The sequence below is a fragment of the Leptopilina heterotoma genome, unplaced genomic scaffold (genome assembly GCF_015476425.1).
Source record: "Leptopilina heterotoma isolate Lh14 unplaced genomic scaffold, ASM1547642v1 Lhet_18, whole genome shotgun sequence".
NCBI lineage: Eukaryota > Metazoa > Arthropoda > Insecta > Hymenoptera > Figitidae > Leptopilina > Leptopilina heterotoma.
Window position 1 is genome coordinate 1083397 of NW_025110896.1, and position 27373 is coordinate 1110769.

A 27373-nucleotide genomic window follows, 5' to 3' on the forward strand; every position below is an offset into this window, starting at 1 on the left:
AAAACCCTCTGTCTTTGTTTCAAGAAACGATAGACGATAATGACGTCATTGGACCAGCACAGACAGTGTGTCGCCTTTCGATATCAGTCAAGTTCTCGCACCTGTGCAGTTGAAAAAAAAAATCTTCGCTCTACAGCATCAAGTAATCAAGATCTCACGATCTTGATTACTTGATGCTGTAGAGCGAAGATTTTTTTTTTAATTTTCCCTCTTATCAACATTTGAAATTTTTTTTCTCACGCGGATTCTTTATAATGTGTTTCAAATATAGAAAATTGTTCGGTGTGTTATTGTAATATGCGCTGAGTTAGAAAACATCCTCATCTCCAATATCATCATCATCAGTTGTATGATGATGTAAGATACAATGAATGCTGCTTGGTTTGAAATATATATAAATAGGGTTGGAGAATTTATATATATGTTTTGAACTGAAAGGTGCAAAAATCCCACGACAATTTTTTTTTATATACATTTCTATTGTTTTGTCTGATAAGGAATAGTGTCACGTACATTTACAGTTAAAAATGTCAACTTGTTTTTAAGAAAGAATGCCATTTTACTTTCCTACGAAAGAATATATGCGTCACTTCAATCTTTCATTTCTTTTGAGAGATCTTGGGAAATTTTAATAATACCGCACATTGAGGAACCTTGAAATAAAATATAAGTGTTCTTCTCTTTTTTAATTTTCTTCTTTTTTTTTAATGTCCTCATTGAAAGTGAATCTAGTTTTTGAATTTGTTCTCTTTTTCTTTGTTGACGAGGTGCTGGAGAAGGAAGTTTTTCTTTTTTTAATTTGGAGCATTTTGTCTATTTATATTTTTTGTTTTGGAATTTAAATTTTTTTCAAAGAATTTCTGTATTATTTTCAATTTGTTTGGAGTATTTTTAAGTATTTTGTAAACTTCAAGCCTTTTTCACTTGAGAACGCCAAGATCGTCACCAGATGGCGCAGAATCTAGTTTTGTCAACACAACTGCCATCTGACGGTGACCTTGGCGTTCGCAGGTGAACAGAATCTCCATATTGAATCATATTTATAATCACACAATGAATCCAGAAAGTTTAACAATTAATATAAATGCGATTTTCAATTTATACTAAAAAAATTAATTCTTTGCCAAAAAATAAAACGAAAAAGTTTAGCAAAATTAAAATTATGCTATTTTTATGTTCTAACTTTTTCGGTTTATTTTTTGGCAAAACATTAATTTTTTCTCTAAATAAATTGATATTTAAATTCTCAGTTTAAGAAGTAGTACCATTAGTGGCTTTCTTTCTTTATCCATCAGCTAAAATTTCATCTTCAACCACAATAAGAACTGCGGTTTTCTTTTTCTGTCTCGTTCGCTTTATAAGTACCTCGGACATTAATTGAATCGAAGAAGTGAAAACAATTTCTGCATTTTTTCTCCATAATTAAAATTCACATTTATACAAATAAAGAAGAAAAAAAATGATTTCCTCTAATCCGTATGTGCAATAACTTCCACGTGGTCCAAAATGACTACAAAATGAATATATATAATAATGAAAGATCTAATGATCATTGAATATTCCGAAAGAGTCTCATCTACGTGAGAGTATGCTTTTCCATCATAATTATATGGATGAAATTTTGCCTAATGCGTGACTAGACCCAAAATGCTTTTGCTTACACATAACCATATTACCTTATCTAGCAAATGATCCCACGATATAATCTATCCTTTTTTTCTTTGTTTTTTTTATAAATATTTACATAAAAAAATTTCACGGCGGTAAAATTGTCTCCTTTTTGAAAAAAAAGAAGAAGAAGAAGAAAAAAGAGAGAAGATAGATAGAAAGAAAGGGGAAAAGCGATGATCCATGTGCAAAATGAGTACAAGAAATAATTCGCAAATAGAGACGTTGAAATCTAACTGTTATTTCTTTTCGGAATCACACATCTTCTAAATTTTGTATTCAAAAGTTTAAAAAGTTTAACGCTCTTGTCAATGTAGTTTATTTTTATTTACTTTTTTTTGTATAAATTCGAGAGACCCAACTAGAATTTATTTTAGTGGAATTTTTTATTTAAATATTTAATCAGAAAAAATGTTTTCATTTGAATTCAAAAATTATTTTCAATTCAAATGGAATTCAAATTTATTTATATAATAATAATAATTTGTTTATATAATAATAATATAATTTGTTTATATAATAATAATAATTTGTTTGTATAATAAAAATAATTTATTTACATAATAATAATTTATTTGTTATAGAATAAATAAAAAATCAAATAAACAAAAAATAATTAACTAAAAATTATTTTCGACAAAAATCGGTCGGGTGATTCTACACTCCAGAGAAAAATTTATTTGAAATAATCAAACTTTGGCCGGACTAATCAAATATCTATATTTTATTGCAATACTAACAATTTTTTATTCCTAACTAAATATTTATTTGATTCAACGAAAAATTTTGATTTAAATGATCGAATTATTTTTTATTTAAAATCTTTCAGGACGCGATAAATATTTTAATATCAAGTTTCAAATTTTTATATTTTAATTGAATTGACAAATAAATAAATAATTTAGAAATAAATAAATAAAAATACTTTTTTTGAAATTCGATAAATATTTTAATATCAACTCCGAATTTTCGAAACCTAATTTTTAATACAACCTTCCAATTATTAAAAATTCGGAAATATTGAATTTTTAATTTTAATTCGAAGATAATGAATGTTTAATTTTAATTCGGAGATAAATGGTACAGTGAAACAATGGGAGGGAATGCGACCCAGCTTATTTCGGTTGACGGCAGATCAAAACTTAATTGAATTAGTAATTCCGTGGGTGTTCCAGTGATATATCAGGCGGGCAGGTAAGGACGTCGCGAACTCGCATTGATATATACGTCAGATTAACAATAAACGTGTGTTCGAATATCCACACTTGGATAGAGAAAAAAAGAGAGAGAGAGAGAGAGAGAGAGAGGGTATCATTTCCGGTGACCAAGCACGCGAAGAAATATAGGATTCTTATACTTTTCGTCTTTATGATCATTTCTCGGGTCACGAATATAGACAAAAGCGCCGACTCAACTCTCAACGTCTTATAATCAAGCAAACCATTTTTTTTCTCCCACTTTTTTTTGCGATTTGGTGCTCTTTATTCCTGTCTATCTATTTTCTCTGTCCCTATTTTTTCTGTCTTCCTATTTCTTTCTTCCTAATTTTCTCTTCCTATTTTTCCCTTCTTTCTCTATTTTTTCTTTTTCTATTTGTTTCTTTCTTTATTTTTTTCTCTCCCTATTTTCTCTCTCTCCTTATTTTCCCTCTCTTTCTATTTTTACCTCTCTATTTTTTCTCTCTTTTTATTTTTACCTCTCTATTTTTTCTCTCTTCCTATTTTTTGTTCCTATCTCTATTTTATATCCCTATTTTTTCTATCTTCCTTCATTTTTTCTCTTCCTATTTGATGCTCTCCATATTTTTTTTTTATTTTTCTCTCTTTCTGTATTTTTTATTTTCCTATTTTTTCTTCTATTCTCTATTTTCTTATTCCCTATTTTTTCCTTCTTCCTCTATTTTTTCTCTTTCTGTATTTCCTTTTTTTCTTTATTTTTCTCTCTCCCTATATTTCCTCTCTTTCTGTATTTTTACTCACCTTTTTCTTTCTCTCCCTATTTTTCCTCTATTTTTGTAACTATTTTCCCTCTCCATATTTTTTTCTTTCTTTCCCTATTTTTTCATTTTTTTCTCTCCCTATTTTCTACCTATTTTTTTCACTTTCTCTATTTTTTCTTTCCCCTTATTTTCTACATATTTTTTTCTGTCTGTATTTTGTCCCTCCCTATTTTTGGTTTCTTTATTTTCTCTCCCCTATTTTTTTTTCTTCCTATTTTTATCTCTTTCCCCCTTTTCTTATTTCTAGATTTCTACTAAAAATATTTTAACAATTATGTTAATTAGTAGGAATAAACAATAAACATCGATTAAATATAAATTTGACTTGAAAAAAATCCCTTAAAATAATTATCCTAATTAGTAGGGGTAAATATCGTTTAAAATATAAAAATTTATTTTGAAAAATTGATATTATTCTAATTAGTAGGAGAAATATGTATAATTATTTGTTAAATAAAATGGGTACTCACATAAGTTCCTAAAAAGAGTTCGGCATGCAGCAGGGCAGTTCTTGCTTGCATGGAAATTTGAACCATAAGTTGTTTGTCACTTATTTGTTCGACGTCCTGATCGCCCTCATAGTCGACGGACGCTTGACCAGCTTCACCACAAGGTGACCGCCACTTTTCCTGTGAAGTCATCCTCTTTTCCCCAAGGCTCATTGGAGCGCCGTTCACCGATATGACGAGGAAGGCAAATAGTAGGCTGGCTAGCCCTACAACAAACAGAACTAAACTTAATTTGATTAGAAAGAACTATTGTCTTTCAAAAGCAACTAATAATTAAAAAAATTTTATTAATTCAAATTATAATTTAAAAAAAAAATAGTAGAAATCCCCCCTTGTAATTTTTAAATAATTATTAATTGTTGTAATTATTTATTTAATTACTATTTATAATTATTTAATTATTGTTTACAATTCTAGTGATTAATTATTGTAAACTTTAGAAAATTTATTCGAAAAAAACAGTTTTGAAATTGGATCGAAATAAAAAAAAAAAAAAAATATTTTTTTTACAAAAAATGTTTAAAAACAAAAATTACAGGAGAAAGTTCCTGAATCGAAAGGATAATAACTGTGTATGAGATCAATTCATAATGATAAGTTGAGAGTACATAGTAGATGGAATTTGCACTTCTTTAAGCACCAAATTTTCGCCCATAAAGAATTACGCTCAATTGAAAGTATAATATCAAAGGAGGAAAGAAGACGAATTAAAAAAAAATCGAAGACGAAAATTAAATCAGAGGCGAAAAAAATTGAGGGAGAAAAAAACCAAAAAGGGAAAAAATCGAAGAGAAAAAAATTTAACAAAAAAAAATAAACCAAACGAAAAAAATCGAAAAAAAAATTCAAAGAAAGAAAATAAACTAAACGAAAAAAATAGAAGAGAAAAAAACCGAAAGAAGAAAAAAATTAAAGGTGAAAAGAAGAAAAATCGGAAAATGAAAAAGTCAAAGAAGAAAAAAAAGCAGAAAAAAGAGAAAAATACCAAAAGAAAAATAAATCGAAAACAGAAAAGCCCAAAAAAGAAAAAAAAACTAAAAGAGAAAAAATAGAGAGAAAAAAAATCAAAGGAGAAAAAATTAAAGGGAAAAAAGCAAAGGAGAAAAACTTAAAGAAGCAAAAAAAAAAACTAAAGGAAAAATACGAAAGGAGAAAAAATCGAAATAGACAAAAACCGAAAGAAGAAAAAATACTTAGAGTAGAAAAAGTACGAAAAGAGAAAAAAACCAAAAGAGAAAGAAATTGAAAGGAGAAAAAATACCCAAAGTAGAAAAAACACCAAAAGAGAAAAAAAACCAAAAGAGAGAAAAATTAAAAGAAGAAAAAAATGCAAAGAAGAAAGAAATGCAAAGTTAAAAAAAATCAAAAGAAAAAAAATCACTCAATTGCAAAGATAACTGCAATTGAATAAAAAAATTCACTCGCACATAAACTCGTGAGATGAAAATGAAAGCTTCCGGGAGGGAGAATTAGTGCACTTGGAGGGCCAAAAAAAGAAAGAAAAGAATAAAAAGAGAAAGAAAAAAAAATAGAGAATTTCGATTGGAACCGCCCTATATAATGATCGTTCGGGCTCTGTTTTTGGTCCTCCTCTCAATGGACGCGAATTACATCCTCTCAGAGAAATTTCAAAGTTAGACGTCCGCAAGTGGCCGTATCATTTCAGGAGTTACGACCCTTGATGAGGGGCCTTGCGACAACAAAATTCAACAAATTTCGTACTGGATTACACTCAAATGTACTCTGCATTTAATCATCTTTTTATATACTCTCTTTATCCTTTATATCCCCCTTTTTCAAACTGCGCCCAATTGTTGATAGTCCATTGAGAATGCGACTTTCATCATATATTCTTACGATGTAAAATCATACACACAGAGAGAATATCAAAAAAATGTATACATCTCTTCAATTATTATTTCCGAATAACATCCCATATCATGAATATTTTCGGGTAATTTCACTTTATTGCAATTTAAGAAGAGAAAAAAAAAGAAGAGAAGAAAAAAATGTAACGGGAAAAATATCTCATCGGTGTATTTTTTTTGTGTGATTGTATTTTATTTCTTAATGACGATAAATATTGGTGGTTTTTCAATATTTTTATATGTTAATTTATTTTTAATTTTTAATTTATATTTTAATAAATTTTAATAACAAAAAAATTTTAAATGAAATAAATAAAAAATAAATTTTGTCTATAAATTTTTTTTCTGTATATTAAAAAATATAATTTATAAGCAAATAAATAGAAAATAAAAATAAAACAAATTTCGAAACAAATAAAGACAGAATGTTGAAGTAAAATAATAAAATGTAGAATAGAAAAAATTGCCAAGTTTGCAATTTATAAAAAAAAATTGAAAGAAATGAAAATAAAATTGTGATTTTTTTCGAATAATAATTTTGGAAAATTAAAAATCTCGAATGGGGGGAGAGAATGAAAAAGAGGGGTAAATAACTTTATTCTCCTAAGTGGCTAAAAGTGGGTGGCGCCATGCTTTCGAGGTGTTGAAAATTTTAACATAAACACGTGGATCATCGTACAAAACGGACGCGCACGGCACACACTTTTTTAAAAGAGGAAAAAAAATCCCCAAGGAAGACGCATCGTATACTTAACGCATGTTAAAGAGAGGCTTTTAAAAAACCCTCTTCGATTCTTCTCCAAAGATGAACAATCTTAGCACGCAAATTCCCCCCTCCACTCCATGTTCCCTTAAAGGGGAAATCGAATTTAACAGAAATTTTTTTTCTAATACGAAAAAAAAAGTTAAATTGAAGTCGCTATTTAATTATTAATTACTATTTATAAATTACTAAATTACTATTATTGACTATTAACTAATTAATTAATAATTAAATTAAATGAATATTCAGAATTTTTTTTTTTTAATATCTTTTCTCTACATTTTTATTTGTTAATTTATTTATTATAAACAGTCTTACAGAAGACGGAAAAATTTTTCTAATTCTTTTTCTTAATATTTTTTATTCTATTTTTTATATATTTTCATTTATTTACTTATTCACATCTTTTTTTTATTTTTACTTTTCTTTTTTTGAAAGAAAATTATTAATTATTAAATATTTTCTATTCAAAATTATTAATTTAAAAAAAAATTTTAAGGAATAAAATGGTGTTTAATTTCTCCACTTGAGAACGCCAAGGTCGCCACCAGGTGGCAGGAGAAATTCCAGGAAAGCGTAAATTCCATCTAGCGGTGACCTTGGCGTTCGCAGGTGGAGAATAGTGTCTCCATATTGAATCTCAAAATGTTCGTCAATATTCATAATTTTATTATTTATAATCAAATTTAAATAGTTTGATAACGGATTTCAATTTTTAATTTACTTTCCTTTTCGATATTTTTATCCCCTTCAAACTTTTTAGACTCTTTGAATGAATTTTTCCGGAAAATAAATAGATTTCTTAAACCGAATTTTTAAATTTTTAAATTTTTAATATTTCTATTATTTATTATAATAAATAAATAATAAAATAATAATAACGCTTTAATTTATTTTCTTCGAGTGAATTATTTTTTTTTTTTTTTGATTGAAAAATTGGAAAATTCTCCAGGTGCGTGTGAAAAATGATGATGAGAGAGAAAGAGACTCCACTCAATGAGACTCTAGAGAGTCAAAATGAGGTGGAATTCTAGAGTTGCAGAGTGAAATTCTTGAGAATTCTACGGGGCACTATAATGTTGGCAAAAGAGTTAAAATCAGAGGGAAAAAAAGTTGCGCGGGCGCGACTAAGAGTGCAAGAGAGCGCGAAAAGAAATACGGATGATGCTCCATGTGAAGTTGCATCTCTCGCGTTAAGGAGACAAGAAACACTAAGAAAAATGCAGTAATGGTGCACTGTCCTCGCATTGCTTTGCGACAATTATACCCCATTATATTCCCCACCTTTTAGCAGCGTCAAGTTTATTTCCTCTCACCCCGATAACCCGCTACTCTTGCCACCGCACGTTTTTAACTCCCTCTCCATTCGAACCGAGATCAAGATGCGTTGCGGTAGGTCGTGCACGCAGCGCACGTCTCTGCCAATTTATCTCTAATGTATAAATCGGATTTATTTATTATTTTGGTTTATTTAAATCCCTTAATGAAAAAAAAAATGGAAAATGGGTCGAATATGGGCCTTAGAAGCAAAACTATATAGACAAGAATAACGGATTTTATTTTAATTGCAATTCTTTTTTAATTTAATTATAATTGAATTGCAATTCTAATTCAAGTCAATTGTAATTCCATTTCAATTCAATTTCGATTCAATTCCAATTCAGTTTCAATTCAATTCTATTCTATTATAATTCAATTTCGATTCAGTTTCGATTCAATTTCAATTCAGTTTCAATTTAATTTTGATTTAATTTCTTTTTCAATTCAATTATAATTCAATTGCAATTCTATTTCAATTCAATTATAATTCAATTACAGATAAATTTCACATCAATTACAATTCTATTTCAAGTCAATTATAATTGAATTCTATTATAATTCAATTTCAATTCTATTTCAATTCAGTTTCAATTCAATTTTGATTCAATTTCAAATCAGTTTCAATTTAATTTCAATTCAATTTCAATTCAGTTCGGTCAACTACAATACAATAAAAATTGAAATTAAATTAATTTTAATTTAATATTCGGTTAAAATTCAAAAAAATTCAAATTTAACTGTAAAGCAATTACAATTCAATGGAAATTTAATTTCAATTTAACTATAATTAAATGAAAATTCAAAATCAACTGTAAATCAATTAAATACTTTGAATTAAATAGGAATTTGAGAAAATTAAAGTTCAATTTTTAAAACTCAATATTAATTCAATTGCAATTCAAATTTAATTGAAATTCAACTACAATTTGATGCAATAAAATTTTTTAATTAAATTGCAATTCCATTACAATTTAATCTTAATTGCAATTGAACCAAAATTCAATAAAAATTCAATTCTATTGTAATTGAATTGCAATTAAAGACAAATTCAATTAAAATACAATTGAAATTTTGTAAAAGTGCAAATTCAATAAAATTTCAGTTTCAATTCAATAGGAATTCAATTTCAATTTTAACTTCAATTAAATTACAATTCAATAAAAATTCTACTTGAATGAAAATTCAATAAAAGTGCAAATTCAATAGAAAGTTAATATTTTTTTGCAATTCAACCAGAATTCAATAAAAATTCAAATTCAATTGCAATTAAATTGCAATTAAATACAAATTCAATTAAAATGCAAATAAAATTTAGTAAAAGTGCAAATTCAATAGAAATTGAATTACAATTGAATAAAAAATTAAATTTTAATTTCAATTCTACAACAATTCAATAAAAATTCTAATTCAATTAAAATCCAATTAAAGTTCAAATTCAATAGAAATTCAATTTTAATTGAATAAAAAATTAAATTTTAATTTCAATTCTACTACAATTCAATAAAAATTCTAATTCAATTAAAATCCAATTAAATTCAATTCTACTACAATTCAATAAAAATTATAATTCAATTAAAATCCAATTTAAGTGCAAATTCAATAGAAATTCAATTTTAATTGTAATTTAACTACAATTTCAATAAAAATTCAATTCAATTGTAATTGATTCGCAATTAAATACAAATTGAATTCTAATTCAATTAAAATTCAATAAAATTGAAAATTTAATATAATGTCAATTTTATTTGCAATTCAAGAACAATTCAATAAAAATTTTAATTGAATTAGAATATTATTACAATTAAATATAAATTCAATTAAGTTTTAACTACAATTAAATAAAAATTTATATTCTCAAAATTTAAAAAGGTAAATTGATCATTTTTAAATATTCTATAAATAAAATGGTTTTATTCGAACAAAATTTTGTAACTAAATAAATTTTTTTTCGTTACTTTATTAATAAGTAACATACAGTTATAACAGGGGTAATTATTAAACATCAGGGGTAAATCTTGCCCGGAATTTTTTTTCATAGAATATTTAAATAAATTTTTTTCTTTTACAGTAAAACTTATAAGTTATTTAGTTATTTATTTACTTATTTATTTACTTATAAGTATATTTTTAGAAGAATGTTTAGAATACATTTGAGTAATTAAACAATTTGTTCAATTTAATTTAGAATTTTTTTTGTGAAAAATAATACGAGAATTATTTTACGTAAATTTATATAAATAGTATATAATTGAATTTCCACTTTGTTGAAGAATTCAGAACCACTTGTTGGATTGTGACTTTATTCAACAGGTGGGAGAGATTGAAAGAACAGAGTTAATGAAAATCGGATTTGGGATAAGTGTAAAATAAATTTCCAAAATTAAATATTTACTCCAGTGTTTTCATTATTTTTACTTTTTCTTGGCACTTTTTACAGTTTTTACTATTATTATTAATATTGTTAATATCACTACCTATGATAAAAAATATTATTAACATTAATTTTTTATTAATAGTTATATTATTATTTATAATTATTGTATTTTCCAGTTTTTACAATTATTATTAATATTGTTAATATCACGTTAATAATAGATATTATTAACATTATTTTTTTATTAATAATTATATTATTATTATTTATGATTATTATATTTATGTTAAAATAGTACCTAATCAAAAGTAACAATAAAATTCGATATTAATAATATTAACATTATTTATATCAAATTTTATTCTGTTTTAATTACATTAAAATAAATTGGTTTAACTTAAATAAAATATTTAAGTAGTAATAGTAAATATTTAATTGATAATTAATGCTAATTCTGATAAATAATGTTTTAATGAATAAAAAACACTGAAAAAAATTTATTTTATTGAAATAAAAATTATTTAATACAAGTAAATATTTATTTGATAAATGCTGGTAATTCTAATTTTAACTAAAGTTCAAATTAAATGTTTCGTAAAATATAGAAAATAAGAAATATATAAATAAACTGATATAGTTGGTAAGGGTATACAACTATATACATGAATATATATATAGTTGTACTATATATAGTTGATAAATATTTACAAGGACAATTTTTCATTGAGAACGAGATGAATGAATATTGTGTTGAAAAATGTAATCGAAATATTGAACCGTTACTAAAAGGATGACTAAGAGAAACGTTCCTCGAGTTGCACGACAATGACATCATATATATAGTTTGTATGAGAGATCTCGTGCGAGTCTGGGAGGGAAAAATCACGTTGCCAGAGAAAAAGCGCTTTTTCGCCCACTACATTTATGCGTTTATATATATACATACAATAAATATGAGGAAATCAATTGTGACACTCGGGGATTCCTTGCACTTTTCAAAACGAACAATAATTGATGATTTATGCGATATTTTCTGAAGAAAAAAATCTTCCTTTTTTTTTGTTCAAATAATTCAAGTTAGAACATTTTAATTATTAATAAAAAAACGGGTTTTTTCATTTTTCACGTAATAAAACAGTGCTGGAGTGTATTTTTTTTTTTTTGTTTTGTAAATTAGTCATATAATTGAAGATTGAGAGAATGAAATGATTAAATTCAATTTCTTGACGTTTATACACTAATTTTTTTTTTTTTTTGCTTTTTGCTACTACTGTGTGAAATCAAGAGACATAAATAGCTTTAACGACATAATGTATAATTACAATCGTGATTTTGTAGGTTACATTTTTGTCGATTATTTATCGATTTATAGCAGTTATCGACTTTGGAAATTTACTATTTTTTCTGTTTGGAAATTAAAAATACTTATAGAACTATTTTTTATTTGTTAATTATTGCGCTCACGATTTTATAAATTCTTAAAGAAAATTCAATTCTATTTCTTACGATTTTCAATTATTCAGTTCGGACAAAATTTCCATTTGTTTTTTTGTTTGTTAATTTTTAATTTGTCGACTCTTCGTTTATTTTTTATTTTCTACTTTTTTAAATTTTAATATAATTTTTTTAAATTTTCATTTCTATTTTCGTTTTTTCTTTTATTTTTTATTCATTAATTTATTAATTTTACATTTTTCGTTATTTATCTTTAATTCTGTGATTGAAATAAATAAATAAATTCATCAATCAATAATTAAAATAAGGAAAAAATACTTCGTAAAATGGAAGTGAATTTGAAAATTTCAAATCACTGTTTTATAATTCATTGAGAAAAAAAGGAGGAAAATAAAAATAAAGAGAGTTTGATCATATAAACGAAAAGTCAAGTGGCTTTTATGTGGATTATAATTAGTGCGAGTCAAATCCCATATGTTACATTCGGAGAAATTTATACTGGTGAGCAATCAAACACAGGTGGAGAATGTTGATGAGATAAATTAATCGAATCACGAGTCCTGCTTTTCCGGCCGTTAAAAAGCCCGCCAACTAATTTCCGCTGCGGCATCCGATCGCCAAAAGACGTATTTATATCTAAATCCTCTTTAAAGACGTCCGAAACATCAATAACTGTGCTAAGCCAATCAATTTGTCGTTTTATTCCCAAAAAAAAATTTTTTAACCGAAAATAAAAAAAGTTAAAAGTAGAATAAGTAAAAAATAGTACGAAAAGAATGAAATAAAAAAAATAGTATAGCTAAAGAAAAGTAAAAAATAGTTTGAAGTAAGAAAATAGTAAAAAGTAAACAAAATGCCAAAAATAGTATGAAAAGTACGAAAAAGAAATAGTACAACTTACGGAAAAGTAACAGAAAGGGCGAAAAGTCGAAAATAAAAATAGTCAAAAGTAGAGAAAAGTAAAAAATAGTAAAAAGTAAAAAAATAGAAAAAAGTAAAAAAATAGTAAAAAAAATAGTAAAAAGCAAAAAATAGTACGAAAGGAACAAAATAAAAAAAATTGAAAAAGCTGGAGAAAAGTAAAAAATACTACAAGTAGGAAATAAAAATAGTAAAAAATAAAGAAAAAGTAAAAAATTGTACGAAATAAAAAATGTTTTATATATATTTAACGGTGAATGATAAATATTTTATATTCTGCAGAGAAGATAAGCCTTCAAGAACAAGATGAGAATTTAGTATAGAATTATGATCGTTTAGAACGAAAGATTGTATATAGTCTTTAATGAAAGATAGAATCTCTTTTTATAGCAGGAATTCCATACAGAAAAAGGACATTGGTAGCAGAAGGAAAATCTATCAACGCAGACACGATGAAAATCTCAATAATAGAATCTTCAATCTCTCTTGTCTTCAACAAAGAAGATAAAGATCTTTTCTGTAAAGGATTCACATCTTAGTCACTTTAATTATTCTTCAAATTTCCCTAATAATTATCGAAAAAATTTTGTCGATTTTTAATTTTTTCCTATTCGTTTTTAAAAATCTAAATCAGTGTGTAAATTAGTAATTTTACCGATTAATTGCCGTTTTTTAGCAATTGTGCTAATTTAAATTCGTGTAAACTAGTAATTGTGATAATTTAAATTAGTGCAAATTAGTAAAAAATATCAATTTTGTACTAATTTAAATTATTAAATATTACTAATTGCACTGATTGACATTAGCATAAATTTCTACTAAATTCACTTATTTAATTATTTTATTTATTTATTCATTTAATATTTCACTAATATTTAAATAAATTTCTCTAAAATCTGTATTAGTGAAAAATTGTAAACTAATTCAATTCTAAAAAAATATTCTCACCAATTTTCAGTAGAATTTTACTTTTTTATTTTACAATTAAAAATTTTTTTAACTCCAATTTTATTGAAAAATTACTAAAAATTTATTGTTTAGAAACTGTAAAATTTTGCTAATTAGTAATAAAATTGGTACTATTTTCAGTCAAAAATATTTACTATTCAAAAAAGTAAATTTTTTTCTGAAGAAAGAGGAAATTTACTGTTTAGAAATAGTAAAATTTTGCTAAAGAATAAATTATAAAATTAGTACTATTTTCAGTCAAAAATATTTACTATTTAGAAAAAGTAAATTTTTTTCTACAGAAATAGTAAATTTACTGTTTAGAAATAGTAAAATTTTGCTAAAGAATAAATTATAAAATTAGTACTATTTTCAGTCAAAAATATTTACTATTTAGAAAGAGAAAATTTTTTTCTGAAGAAATAGGAAATTTACTGTTTAGAAATAGTAAAATTTTGCTTAAGAATAAATTAAAAAATTGGTACTATTTTCAATTAAAAATATTTTTTATTTAGAAGATGTAAAATTTTGTTAAAGAATTACTAAATTTGCTGTATGGAAATAGTAAAATTTTGCTAAAAATTAGTAAAAAAACGTGGTACTAATTGGAACCAATAATATTTACCATACGGAAATAGTAAAATTTCTAATAAATTTTAATTTTGTTACGAATTAGTGAAGAATTAGATCTGAATTAGAAATATTTACTATTTACAAAGAACTAAACTAAAGAAATTAATTTTATTTTGAGATATAGTAAAATTTTGCTAAAAATTTGTAGAAATTATTAGAATTAATCAAAATTACTAATTTTTACCGATTCATATGAAACATAGTCAAAATTTTACTGAGAATTAGTAGAAATTTAAATATTAATTTGAGATAAAAAATATTTACTATTTAGAAACAGATAAATTTTTCTAAAAATTAGTATAAACATTGGTACAGATTTGATTCAGAAGTAATTAATATTTACAAATAATAAGAACCGAAAAATTTACTGTTTAGAAAAAGTAAGATTTTTTCTAAAAATTAGCAAACCTTGGTACTAATTTAAATTTTGTATATTAATTTTCACTGATTTCAATGAGAAATAGTAAAAAATTTGCCAAAGAATTAGTAGAAATTTGTTCTAATTTTAATCAAAAATATTTAGTACTCAGAGAACATAAACTAAAAATTTCTGCTAAAAAATTAGCAAACCTTGGGACTAATTTAAAGTCTCTACTAATTTTCACTGATTCAAATGACAAATAGTAATAATTTTGCCTAAAATTAGTAGAAATTGGTACTAATTTGAGGCAAAGATGTTTACCACTTAGAAAACGTACAATTTTGCTAAAAAAAAATTAGCAATATTTTAAATTTAATATTTTATAATCAGTAATACTTATTAAATTGGTACTAATTTAAATTTTTTTTCTAATTTTCACTATAGTTCAGATTTAGAGAACAGTTCATAGCAACAAGTACTGAACGATAAATTAAAAAATTGATAAAAATAATTGACTGAATTAATAAATACAGAGTGAAGAATATATTCCACAGAATATTCCACAAAAAATTGTCTATCAAACCAAAAAAAAAGAGAAATTTTGTCTTTATGCAACTTACTCAGCAATGGAAAAACAGTGCTATTGAATCTTGTCGATGTTATCCTACGATTGTATCTAGAACGTGTCACGAGAAACGAATCATCACAACTATTTGAAATTTTCGAATACCTTCTCAAGTCATTATTCCAAGTTCTTGTATTATGATTATTATGAAAATTTTTATTATTTGGCACTTGATGAAAATTGACTCTAGTAATATCGGGCCTGCATCTTGTTGCCATTGTCGTTGTTTTACCACCCTGCACTCCAACCGTTAATTCTAACACTTTATCTGTATCAACAGTTGTAGGACAACGATCATAGACCCTGTGCATAGTAGTCCTTTGATCACGATTCATTATATCCTCCATTGTTGTTGTCGTCGTTGTTGTCATCATCGTTTCATAATTACAAACGAGTCTCTCAATAATAATCGCATCATCACACTTTATCACTGTTGGCTCTCTATTCTCAAGTACATTCATTGATGAATTATTGTTATCCTTTCGCGCCTCGACACATCGATGATGATCCCGCACAATACACGATCGTGCCATTTCAAAAAAAAATTTTACCATCTACTACTGTTGTTGTTGTGTAAAGTGAAATTTTTCATCTTCTGATCGACATTAAAAAATAGGAGATTAAAAACTTGTTAACAGAATCACTATCCGTTTGGCACTGGTCCCGGCACACGCGATGCACTGATTCTTATACGAGGGGGGGTGGGGCAAGAGGGAGAGGGGGGGTGTGAGGGAAAAGAGGGTTGTCACACAAGGGGGAAGGTGACGAAAAAGTGGAGGAAACGAGAGTGCAAAAGGGATTAAAAATTCTAATAAGGGGGTAATTAGGGTTTGGTGGTAATTGGGGGTTGTGGATGTTGTGCGAATCGGAAAAATGATTGAAAGACACACAGAGAGAGAGGCAGAACGTGTCGGGCCGAGTGTCAAGAGGTGACTGAGTCTCGTGTCTTGTGGAGATCCAAGTGGTAAGTATCACCTCGCTTCTTCTCTCTCTCTCTCTCTCTTTTGTGCGAGAGTATACGTGTGTTCGAGTTGTAGACAGAACGTATATACGATAGATGGGTAGGTAGGTATATGCACTATGGTCAGGAGGAAGCCAGTCAGGTGAACAAGGCATTCAGACTGTTCGTTCGTTCGTTAGTAGGAGTGAACCTGCGAAAGGTATCGGTGGAGGTGGAAGATGGACTATACCAATGTCGATATGCCTCGGTCACTCTCTCCCTTACTCCTTTCATCTCTTACATTATTTGAGAAGAGGTGCCCTCTGTCCCTAAGTGGCATCCTTCATTAGGCTCCTTTTCTTCCTTCACCCTTCTTTTTGGGGTGTGTATGCTTTTTTTCGTCAAATCTGATGGTTTTGATGATTTTTTCCTTTTTGCTTCTTGATGCTGTTCAAGAAAGTCTGCAAATAGTCTTCAAACAGTTTTCGAAGGATCTTCAAAAAGTCTTTTCCTTCTTTGACCAACTTTGCTTCTTTCGGTGGTTTTTGCTTTGCTTCTTCTGTCTCTTAATGATGTTCCAAAAGTCTGCAAACAGTCCTCAAAAAAGCTTCGAAAGTTCTTCAAAACGTCTTTTAATTTTTTGGCCAACTTTGGATCTATTGATGATTTTTGATTTGTTTCTTCTGTTTCTTCATGATGTGCGAAAAGTCTTCAAATAGTCCACAAAACGTCTTCTAATTTTTTTGTCAACTTTGGTTCCTTTGATGATTTTTGCTTTGCTTCTTCTGTTTCTTAATGATGTTCGAAAAGTCTTCAAATAGTCCTCCAAAAGTCTTTTAATTTTTTGGCCAAGTTTGGTTCTTTTGATGATTTCTGCTTTGCTTCTTCTGTTTCTTAATGATGTTCTAAAACTCTTCAAATAGTCCTCCAAAAGTCTTTTAATTTTTTGGCAAAGTTTGGTTCTTTTGATGATTTATTACTTGTTTACTCTTCCGCTTTATGGTATCCGAAAAAGTTTTGAAAGATGTGTTCCAAAAGTTTTCAATCAGTCCTCAAAAAATCTTCGAAAGTTCTTCAAAACGTCTTTTAATTTTTTTGCCAACTTTGGTTCCTTTGATGATTTTTGATTAGTTTCTTCTTCTTCTTTTTGATGGTCTTTGAAACTTCTTCAAAGATCTTTTTGTTTTTTGACTAACTTTGCTGTTTTTGATGATTTTTGCTTTGCTTCTTCTGTTTCTTAATGATGTTCGAAAAGTTTTCAACTAATCCTCAAAAAGTCTTCTAATTTTGGATCTTATTTTGGATAACTTTGGTTCTTTTGTTAATTTTTGATTTGCTTCTTCTTCTTCTTCTTCCGTTTTATAGTCTTCGAAAAAGGTTTTAATGATATGTTCCAAGAGTCTTCGAATAGTTCTCAAAAACTCTTCTAATTTTTTGTCCAACTTTGATTCTTTTGATGATTTTTGATTTGCTTCTTCTTCTTCTTTCTGATGCTTTTCGAAAAAGTCTTAAAAGATCTTGTCCTTCTTTGACTAACTTTGCTCCTTTTGATTATTTTTAACTCTGCTTCTTCGTTTTCTTAATGATCTTTGAAAAGTTTCTAAAGAGTCTTTGAAAGCTCTTCAAAAATGTCTTTAAACAGTCCCCAAAAAGTTCTCGAAAGTTTTTCAAAAAGTTTGCTGTTTTTTTCGCCAACTTTGGTTCTTTTGATGATGCTTGATTTGTTTCTTCTTCTTCCGTTTTATGCTCTTCAAAAGTCTCGAAAGATCTTCAAAACCGTCTTTAAATTATCCTCAAACAGCAGGATTGCAAATCTCTTGTTCGCTTGCAGCAATTTTTACAACTCGCCAGCAAACTTATTTGGGGTAAAATGCAGCATAGAAGGAAGATAGCAAACCTATTGCTGGGTCGAACCTTTCTCGCAATATTTTAGTACCAATAAAAAAAATTCTGGGGTAAAATGGAACATAGAAAACAGTTTTGGGCCAAAATGAAGTATAATACTAATTTCTGAGGTAAACGGTAGCCTAGGGGTAAAATTTAGAAAAACAACTTCATGTCTGAAACAAACCCTTAGGAACTTTGATCAAAAAAAAGAATAAGCGAACAAACTTTAAAAAAAACGAATCCAACAAACTTTTTTTAGGGGTTGAAATCGAGCGGGGCAAGTGTGCGCAAAAGTCCAACCGTCCCGTTCGCCTGTGGTTGCATGATGCAGCCGGAATGAACAACTGTAAGTATGATACTAGCTCTGTTGTAAAGCGCGGTGTCTGTGTTGGAATTGTAAAAGGCATGGAGAAGCACGTGGCCCTCACTCCGCTTTTCTTCTTGGATATCCTCTCAATCTGTCGGTGAGAAGAAGGGGAGGGGGTAGATTCCCCCCACCATTGTCCGCCCTCTGATGCTTGGTTGCTCTCTCACCTCTTCCCTATTTGTGCCCCCACTCTAACTCCTCACTTGTGACGACTCCCACCTACTGCGAAGAGAACGACGGAGACTCATTCATAACTCCCCGCATGAGCCAACACACAAGAGCCCCACCAGAATCACTTTATATATACATATATATGCGCCTTTCAATCCCTACTACTACCCTCCCACACGAGTCCATGAATCCGCAAACACGACCACTGACTCATTCGAACCTTCATTCTGTATGAGATCGCTGATCATCTTGCAGGTGAATTCTGATAGTGTCTCTCTCTCTTTCTCTCTCGCTCACTCGCTCGCTAGCTTTCCACCCCCAGGATAAAGATTTTTAGAAAATTTTTTAATTATTAAAATTATGATTTACTAAATGAAGCTAAAAAATTCAAAATAGGTTTGTTAATTCAGTTTGCTAAATTAATTAAGCTGAAAAATTTACTAAATAGGTTAATTAATTTTTTTTTTGCTAAATTTAGTTTTGATTTCTAATAAGGGGACTTTAATTTTTTACACTTCACTGTAGATTTACTTTAAAGGGTGCATGTCTGCTCTTAAAGGATTATGATCAATTTAAAAGGATTAGTATCCTAAGGGGGTTTCTTTCATGAATGGTTTGGGAGATTTATCCGAATCTTGTTTACAAGAGAAGTTTCTAAGTGTTGATTAAACTTTCGCGAAAACACTCTCCAATTCGCGGTAGAGACAAATTTTATTTAAAAAAACCGGGATTTCTTTTAAAACAGGCAAATTTGGATGAATCAACTAGATTTTTTTTTAAACAATCAAATTTTTATTAAATCAACCAAATTTATTTGCTAGATTCAGAGAAATAATTTTTTTTATTTGAATAAAATTTATTTGAATTTTATAAAATTGATTCTAATCAAGTAAAATTGTAAAACTTGGTTGGATGAAAAGAAAATTATTTGAATTAAAATTTTGTTTTAATTAAAATTTATTTGCATTAAAATTTACTAGAATTAAAATCCATTTGAATTAGAATTTATCTGAATTGAAAACTATATTTGAAGTAAAGTTTATTTGAATTAAAATGTATTCGAATTTGAATGTATTCGAATTAGAATTTATTCAAATTAAAATGTATTCGAATTAGAATTTATTCAAAATAAAATTTATTTGACTTGAAATTGATTTGAATTAAATAAAAATTTTTTGAATTAGAATTTATTTAAATTAAAATGTATCTAAATTAGAATTTAGTAAAACTTTTTTGAATTAAAATCTATTCGAGTCCAAATTTATTTGAATTCATTCGAATTAGAATTTATACTCGAAATGAAATGTATTCGAATTAGAATTTATTCAAATTAAAATATATTCAAATTAGAATTTATTTGACTTCAAATATATTCGAATTAGAATTTATTTAACTTCAAATTGAGTTGAATTAAATAAAACTTTTTTGAATTAATATCTATTTGAGTCAAAATTTATTTGAATTCATTCGAATTAGAATTTATTTAACTTCAAATTGAGTTGAATTAAATAAAACTTTTTTGAATTAATATCTATTTGAGTCAAAATTTATTTGAATTCATTCGAATTAGAATTTACTCGAAATAAAATATATGCGAATTAGAATGTATTTGAATTAGAATTTATTCAAATTAAAATGTATTTGAATTAGAATGTATTCGAATTAGAATTTATTCAAATTAAAATGTATTCGAATTAGAATGTATTCGAATTAGAATGTATTCGAATTAGAATTTATTCAAAATAAAATTTATTTGACTTCAAATTGATTTGAATTAAATAAAAATTTTTTGAATTAGAATTTATTCAAATTAAAATGTATTTAAATTAGAATTTAGTCGAATTAGAATTTATTCAAATTAAAATATATTCGATTTAGAATTTATTTAACTTCAAATTGATTTGAATTAAATAAAACTTTATTGAATTAAAATCTATTCGAGTCTAAATTTATTTGAATTCATTCGAATTAGAATTTATTCGAAATGAAATGTATTCGAATTAGAATTTATTCAAATTAAAATATATTCGATTTAGAATTTATTTAACTTCAAATTGATTTGAATTAAATAAAACTTTATTGAATTAAAATCTATTCGAGTCTAAATTTATTTGAATTCATTCGAATTAGAATTTATTCGAAATAAAATGTATTCGAATTAGAATTTATTCAAATTAAAATATATTCGAATTAGAATTTATTTGACTTCAAATTGATTTGAATTAAATAAAACTTTATTGAATTAAAATCTATTCGAGTCTAAATTTATTTGAATTCATTCGAATTAGAATTTATTCGAAATGAAATTTATTCGAATTAGAATTTATTCAAATTAAAATATATTCGAATTAGAATTTATTTGACTTCAAATTGATTTGAATCAAATAAAACTTTTTTGAATTAAAATCAAGTTGAGTCAAAATTTATTTGAATTCATTCGAATTAGAATTTAGTAGAAATTGAAAGAAGTCGAATTAATATATAGTCGTATTAAAATTTATTCGAATTGGAATTGAGTCGAATTAATGTTTATTCGAATTGGAATTGAGTCGAATTAATGTTTATTCGAATTAGAATTGAGTCGAATTAAAATTTATTCTATCAAAAATTTATTTCAACTAAAGTCTATTTAAATTTAAATTAATTCGAAGTAGGAAAAATTAATTTGAATCGAATAATTCTTATTTTTCCGGAAGGAAATATTGTCTGCGTAGTGCCTATTGATATTTACAGATTCAGTGCAAGTTTTAACCCGGCTCGTGTGCGTTATTTTTCTCTCTCTCTCTCTCTGAAATTTTTTTTCCTCTTCAAGGATCATAGAATCAAGGATCAATACAGAAATGGATCTATTTTATTTTCAATCATCGAATTTGAACTCGTGCCTATATGTGTATATATATATACGAGGTCCATTGACGAAAAACTCCAACGCATCTGCTTGGCACGCTTGAAAGGAACTGTATAGATGTAACGCAGGTCTAAACTCTAAACCTGCCCCCGCAGCTGTGCTTTTGCGGATTCTTTTTATTATTGGTACCGCGGCTCATTCTTCTAATCTACAAGACTGATCTCATAGGTCGACGTAAATACTAATCGCAAGCGTTACCTCCTCGAATAACATTCCACATTTATATTTAATCTATATATACGTATATATATATATATTGAGGGAGAGCGAATAATATAATTTTACAAGAGCTCCAATATTGTGGTTTCAAATCAAAAAATTATTATATGTGCAGCTCGTTTTTTTCTATCTCTCTGGCATTTCTTCCTCTCAAAAATGCAGTCTCTAATTTTATTAGTAAAAATATTACTATTTCAGCTGAAATAGTAATATTTTTACTAATAAAATAGTGTGGATTCGTTACTATTTGAATTAGTAGCTGTTTTGACAAATTAGTAGAGAACTACTAATTGCTTAATAGGAAAATTCTGTTTTGAAACTTTTTCTGTACTTTTGAAGTAAATATTATGCTTCGTTCAAAGTATTTGTAAAAATTTGTGCAAAATTGTGTAAAAATTACTGAAAATTAACTTCGAACGTAGCAAACTAATATAATTATTATTAGCTGATCATTTATGATCTGAATCTCTACAGTGGCGAATAAAGATATTTCACAATTACACAAGAGAGGTGATTAGTGAATGGAAGAAAGATTCAGCTCAAAATTTCATTAGGTGGCAAATAATTCATGACGACTGACGATTGACAAAAGCATATTGTCCATTCTGGGAAATGATATCTAGCTTCTTTTTTCTTAATAAAGAAACTGCAAGTGGGTGCTGTACATACTTCCTTGTGCATTTTGACATTCAGTATATAAATAAAGAACATCTTTTTTTTTGAAGGAATTAAAACTTTATTCGACACAAATAAAATTTTTATTTACGCCAAACAATATTTTCTTTGATAACCAAATAAAGTTATAATACTTGATAATTTAATTATGATACTTAAAGGTACTATAACAATTTACTAAAATTGTGACGCGCTCTCTGAAGAACGGTACCTAAGATGCAAAAAAATGTTAGGTTATGTTTGTAATCTTTTTAATGAAAATACACAAAAGAGATCAACTCTCAATATAAAAAATTGATGTTTAAGTCTTCATTACATCTAAAATAATTAGTAAAAAATTATTTTAGTTTTAAATTGAATACAGAAACTTTTAATTGAGATCAAAACGAGGACAAACATAACCTTAAAATTATTTGCTTATTAGGTACCTTTTTTCAAATAAATTTTCTTCGTCACAATTATTATTTTATTTTTTTATTGAAGACGTACAAAAATAAAATAAATAATAATAATAATAAAAATAATAACAGAAGTAATAATAGTAATTAATTATAATAAAAAATAAAAATAATTAAATAATTAAATAATTAAATAATAATAATAATAATAATAATAATAATATTATTAAATTAGTTTTATTATTATTATTATTATTATTGTTTTTGTTGTTAAAATTTCCATTAATAATCGAAAAATATGGTATCGTGAGGGAAATTCGGTCCATGCACTGGAAAATTGCACCTTTCAGGGATTTTCCAAGATGACTAAGAGCACTCTAACTATATATCACGTTTTCATTCTTGAGAGTGCGTATATACACTTCCTGGTTATATTTTTATACGCGAATCTCGCACGATTTACAAATAAAAAAGAAAAAGAAGAAGAAAAATCATTGATTAAATCACTGTTTTTCATTGATTTCTAAAAATAATATTTTTTTTTGCTTCTTAGAAAAAGAACTTCTTCACTATTATATATATATATAAGAAACTTATTGTACTTTTCGTTTTGAATTCGATCATTTTTGTCCTAAATTTTATATTTTTTATATCAATTTAAAAATTTTTGTCATAAATTTCATAAGTTTTTCCATTAATTTAAAATTTTTTCTCATTAATTTCATGAGTTTTTGTATCTTTTTTGATAATTTTTAAAATAAAATTGTTACATTCAAAAATAAATTATAAGAACAAGTACCTAATTAATTAATTAAACAATAAATTTGTGGACAATTAATAATTCTGTCAACGAATAATTTAATTATTATTAATTATGGTAGAATTATTAATTCTGTCAACGAATTCATTAATTATTATTAATTAATTATGACAGAATTATTAATGGTCCATAAATTTTGAACGTTCAAATGAAAGAAATATTTTGTCGATATTTATTTATACCTATTATTTTAAACATCATTTAAAAACTTATTTATTACAAATAACTTATTATAAAAATTATTATTATTAGTTATTACTTTATAAAAGTTTAGTTTTTTTGATTCAATTTATATTATTGTGTTACGTTTTATGTCAAAATCCAAAATTTTTGTTTGGATTTAAATTTTGGCCTAAATTGTAACACAAAGTTGTTATTATTTTTAAATTGATTTTAAAAAACAAATTTATGACAAAAATTGTTTTTCTCATTAAATTATAATTTACTGAAATATGTTATTAATATATTATATAAATACTATTCAAATACGATTCAAATTCAATATTATGTATAGTATTGAAATAATTTTGAAACTCAAAATGAAAAAATCGGAACTCTCAATGACTAATCAATGACTAGTATCCAATTGGGACCGGAAGTTACTAAATGCAGCTAATTATATCTCGCGCAGCTATCGAAACAGATCAATCTTTCGAAATTAATAAATCTGATTATTAATTTAATTAAGAGTAATATTAATGAACTTTACGGTTATACTGTATACATAAAATTCCCGTGTCATCATTTCAGGAGCGTCATTCATTCACTCGTTTTAAGGATGGTAGTAAAATCGTAACTGGTTAACACTTCCGTTTTTAAACTATTATCTCAAATATCGATCTTATAGGAAATTCGTGACTCGACAATCGATCATAGCTTCCCGATATATTTTGTGTATATAAATCAGGATTCCGGAAGTGGTCAATGGAAGGAATGAGAAGTCGAAAAGAAAAATTATTTCTCCCCCCGAACGCGTCATCGTGATATTAATATTTTATTATTATCAAAGTCGATGACTCGCGAAAAGCGGGAAATGAATTTTTTAATAAACTAAATATTGATTAATTAGCATAATTTTTTTTATTAATTAAATTAATTCAGTTAAATTAATTATTTTTTTATAAGTTAATAAATTAAAATTAATTTTTTTACTAAATTAATTCAGTGAAATGAATTATTTTTTTATAAGTTAATAAATTAAAATTAATTTTTTTGACTAAATTAATTAATTGAAATTGATTTCATTTCATTAACAATATAAAACTATTAATTTCAATTAATATATTTATCAAAAAACAATTTAAATTCGTTAATTTATAAAAAGACGCTTGGCGTCTACGATAACTTTAGACTAAATAATTAAAATTAATTTTTTTATAAAACTATTTAATTGAAATCAATTTTGTTTAAAATTAATTATTTGCAAATAATTTTTTTTTAATAAATTAAATTAATTTAAATTACCTAAGTTTTTACTTTTTAATAAAGTAAATGAATTAAAATTAATTTTTGAATAAAGTAAATTAATTAAAATTATTTTTTTAATAAGGTAAATTAATAGAAATTAATTTTTTAATAAAATAAATTAATTAAAATTAATTTTTGTAACAAATTAAATTAATTAAAATTAATTTTTTGGCATAATAGTTCATATGCCCTTAAAAAATATTAAAATAGTCGAAATTTTAATTCCGAATAACTATTTGAAGTTTTTAATGCTTGAAAAGTAGCTTTTAAAAATTGATAAGAATTTTGTTACATAAAAAATAAAATTATTACAAAAAATCAATTATGGACGATATCTAAAATTGTAATTTTTAATGTCAGATGATCTAATATTTCATTTTCTTGTTTATTTAGATAAAAAAACGAAAATGTCACAAATATCAATTGGTTATCTTGGAAAAAAATAAAGAACAATAATTTACTAAATTAAAAAATCTAATGCGTTTTAAGATATAAAAGGAGAATGCGACTAAAAGCATCTAATTACGAAAAAGAACAAAGTAATTTAAAATTAAATATATTGTCTACGTGTCATTATTAACTTTAAAAATCAAATGCTATTATAGTTTAAAATTTTGTAACTCAAAACACTTAATAATTATTTTATTGAAAAAAGCACGTTTTTATTAGAATTTGTCTTTTTTCTTATATAGTTTTGATTTTGATTTTATAAACAAGTTTATAATCAGATTAATAATAATTTATTATTTAAAAATTTTAATTTAAACTTAACCGCAGTTTAAACAATTTGTAATTATTTTTATTATTTTTAATTTATTGAAAAGATAAGCAAATATTGAATACGAGATAGTTCTACATTTGATAAGTCATTTTCAGCTATTTATCTTTATTATTCGAACCACAAAGAAAAAAAATAGTTATTAATACATTTTTTCCGAGAAGATTTTACAAATGAGGAAAAATTTGTAACTAATTAATTTAATAATCTCTGCTCTAATTGAAATTAAAGATACATAACAACATAAATGAAAATTTAATGATGAACAATTAACTTTTGAGATATAAGGAGAAAATTAGGTCATAACTAATCATTTTTTCGGGTAGTAATTTTTTTGTCAACTCATATTTTTTTCTAAAAATACTTTTTTCTTTAACTATTTTGTTAAACAAAATGTTTTTTTAAACAAATTGTTTTTAAATAAATTATTTTCAAACAAATTGTTTTTAAACAAAAAATTGTCGACAATAAATATATTAAACGGAGTGAAAAGTGAAATATTAATAAAAATATGTAAATATGTTTTTTTAAATAAATTATTTTTTAAACAAAATTTAATTTTGGTAATAAATTTATTAGACAGAGTATAATGTGAAATATTAATAAAAATATTATGTAAATTTTCAAATATTCTATAACAGTCGAAATGACGCAATTTAAGAAGAATTAATTTGTTGTTATAACATAAGAATAAATAATCACTGGTGATAATAGAATTAATGACGCAAAAGCAAAAAAAAAAATTTGTTAATTTAAAGATATCAGGACATTAACATTTTTAAAATTATTAGGAAATTTAGTACAAAGTGTGTAAACATTTTGACAGTCGTGCATCGCGATTGCGTCTCTTTACGTAAATGATTTTATTCTTAGTATTTAAAGAAAACAATGTTACTTTGTATTATTGTAAACAATTGTAATTTAAAATATACTTTAATCTGAATTAGTCAAATTTTGACTGAATTTAATTTATTTTAAATTTAATTTATTTTTCTTATTTTAATAAGTAGATACTTATTAAAATTGTTGTCTAGATTTAATTTCTTTTTCTAATTAAAATTCGAAACAATTTCTACTAAATTGTAATTAGTAAAAGTTGATGCTAATTAAAATTAGTCAAAATTTCTAATAATCAAAATTATTACAAACTTTTACTAATAAAAATTAGTTTTAAACTTTGCTAATTAAAATTAGTATCTATTTTTAGAAAAATAAAATTAGAAACAATTTTTACTATTTAAAATTAGTACAAAGTGGACCAAAACTTTTTTTCTCTAATTAAATTTAGTAAAAGTTTCT

General features: G+C 25.5%; 2 protein-coding genes across 3 annotated transcripts in view; one reads left to right on the plus strand and one right to left on the minus strand.

The window, feature by feature from the left end:
- The window catches only part of LOC122499933, a 29191-nt gene extending 13084 nt beyond the window's left edge, over nt 1–16107 (minus strand). The window contains exons 1-2 of one of the 2 annotated variants that reach the window (XM_043608533.1): nt 15440–16107; nt 4138–4397 (exon numbers count right to left, since the gene is read on the minus strand). In XM_043608533.1, coding sequence (XP_043464468.1) covers nt 4138–4397; nt 15440–15998 — 819 coding nt within the window. In that variant the 5' untranslated portion in view covers nt 15999–16107. The remainder of the gene's footprint in view (nt 1–4137; nt 4398–15439) is intronic. The other variant, XM_043608534.1, reaches the window with a different exon arrangement.
- LOC122499936 (Kv channel-interacting protein 1-like) overlaps nt 1–27373 on the plus strand; it is a 464957-nt gene that overhangs the window by 92140 nt on the left and 345444 nt on the right. The gene's annotated exons all lie outside the window — the stretch shown is intronic.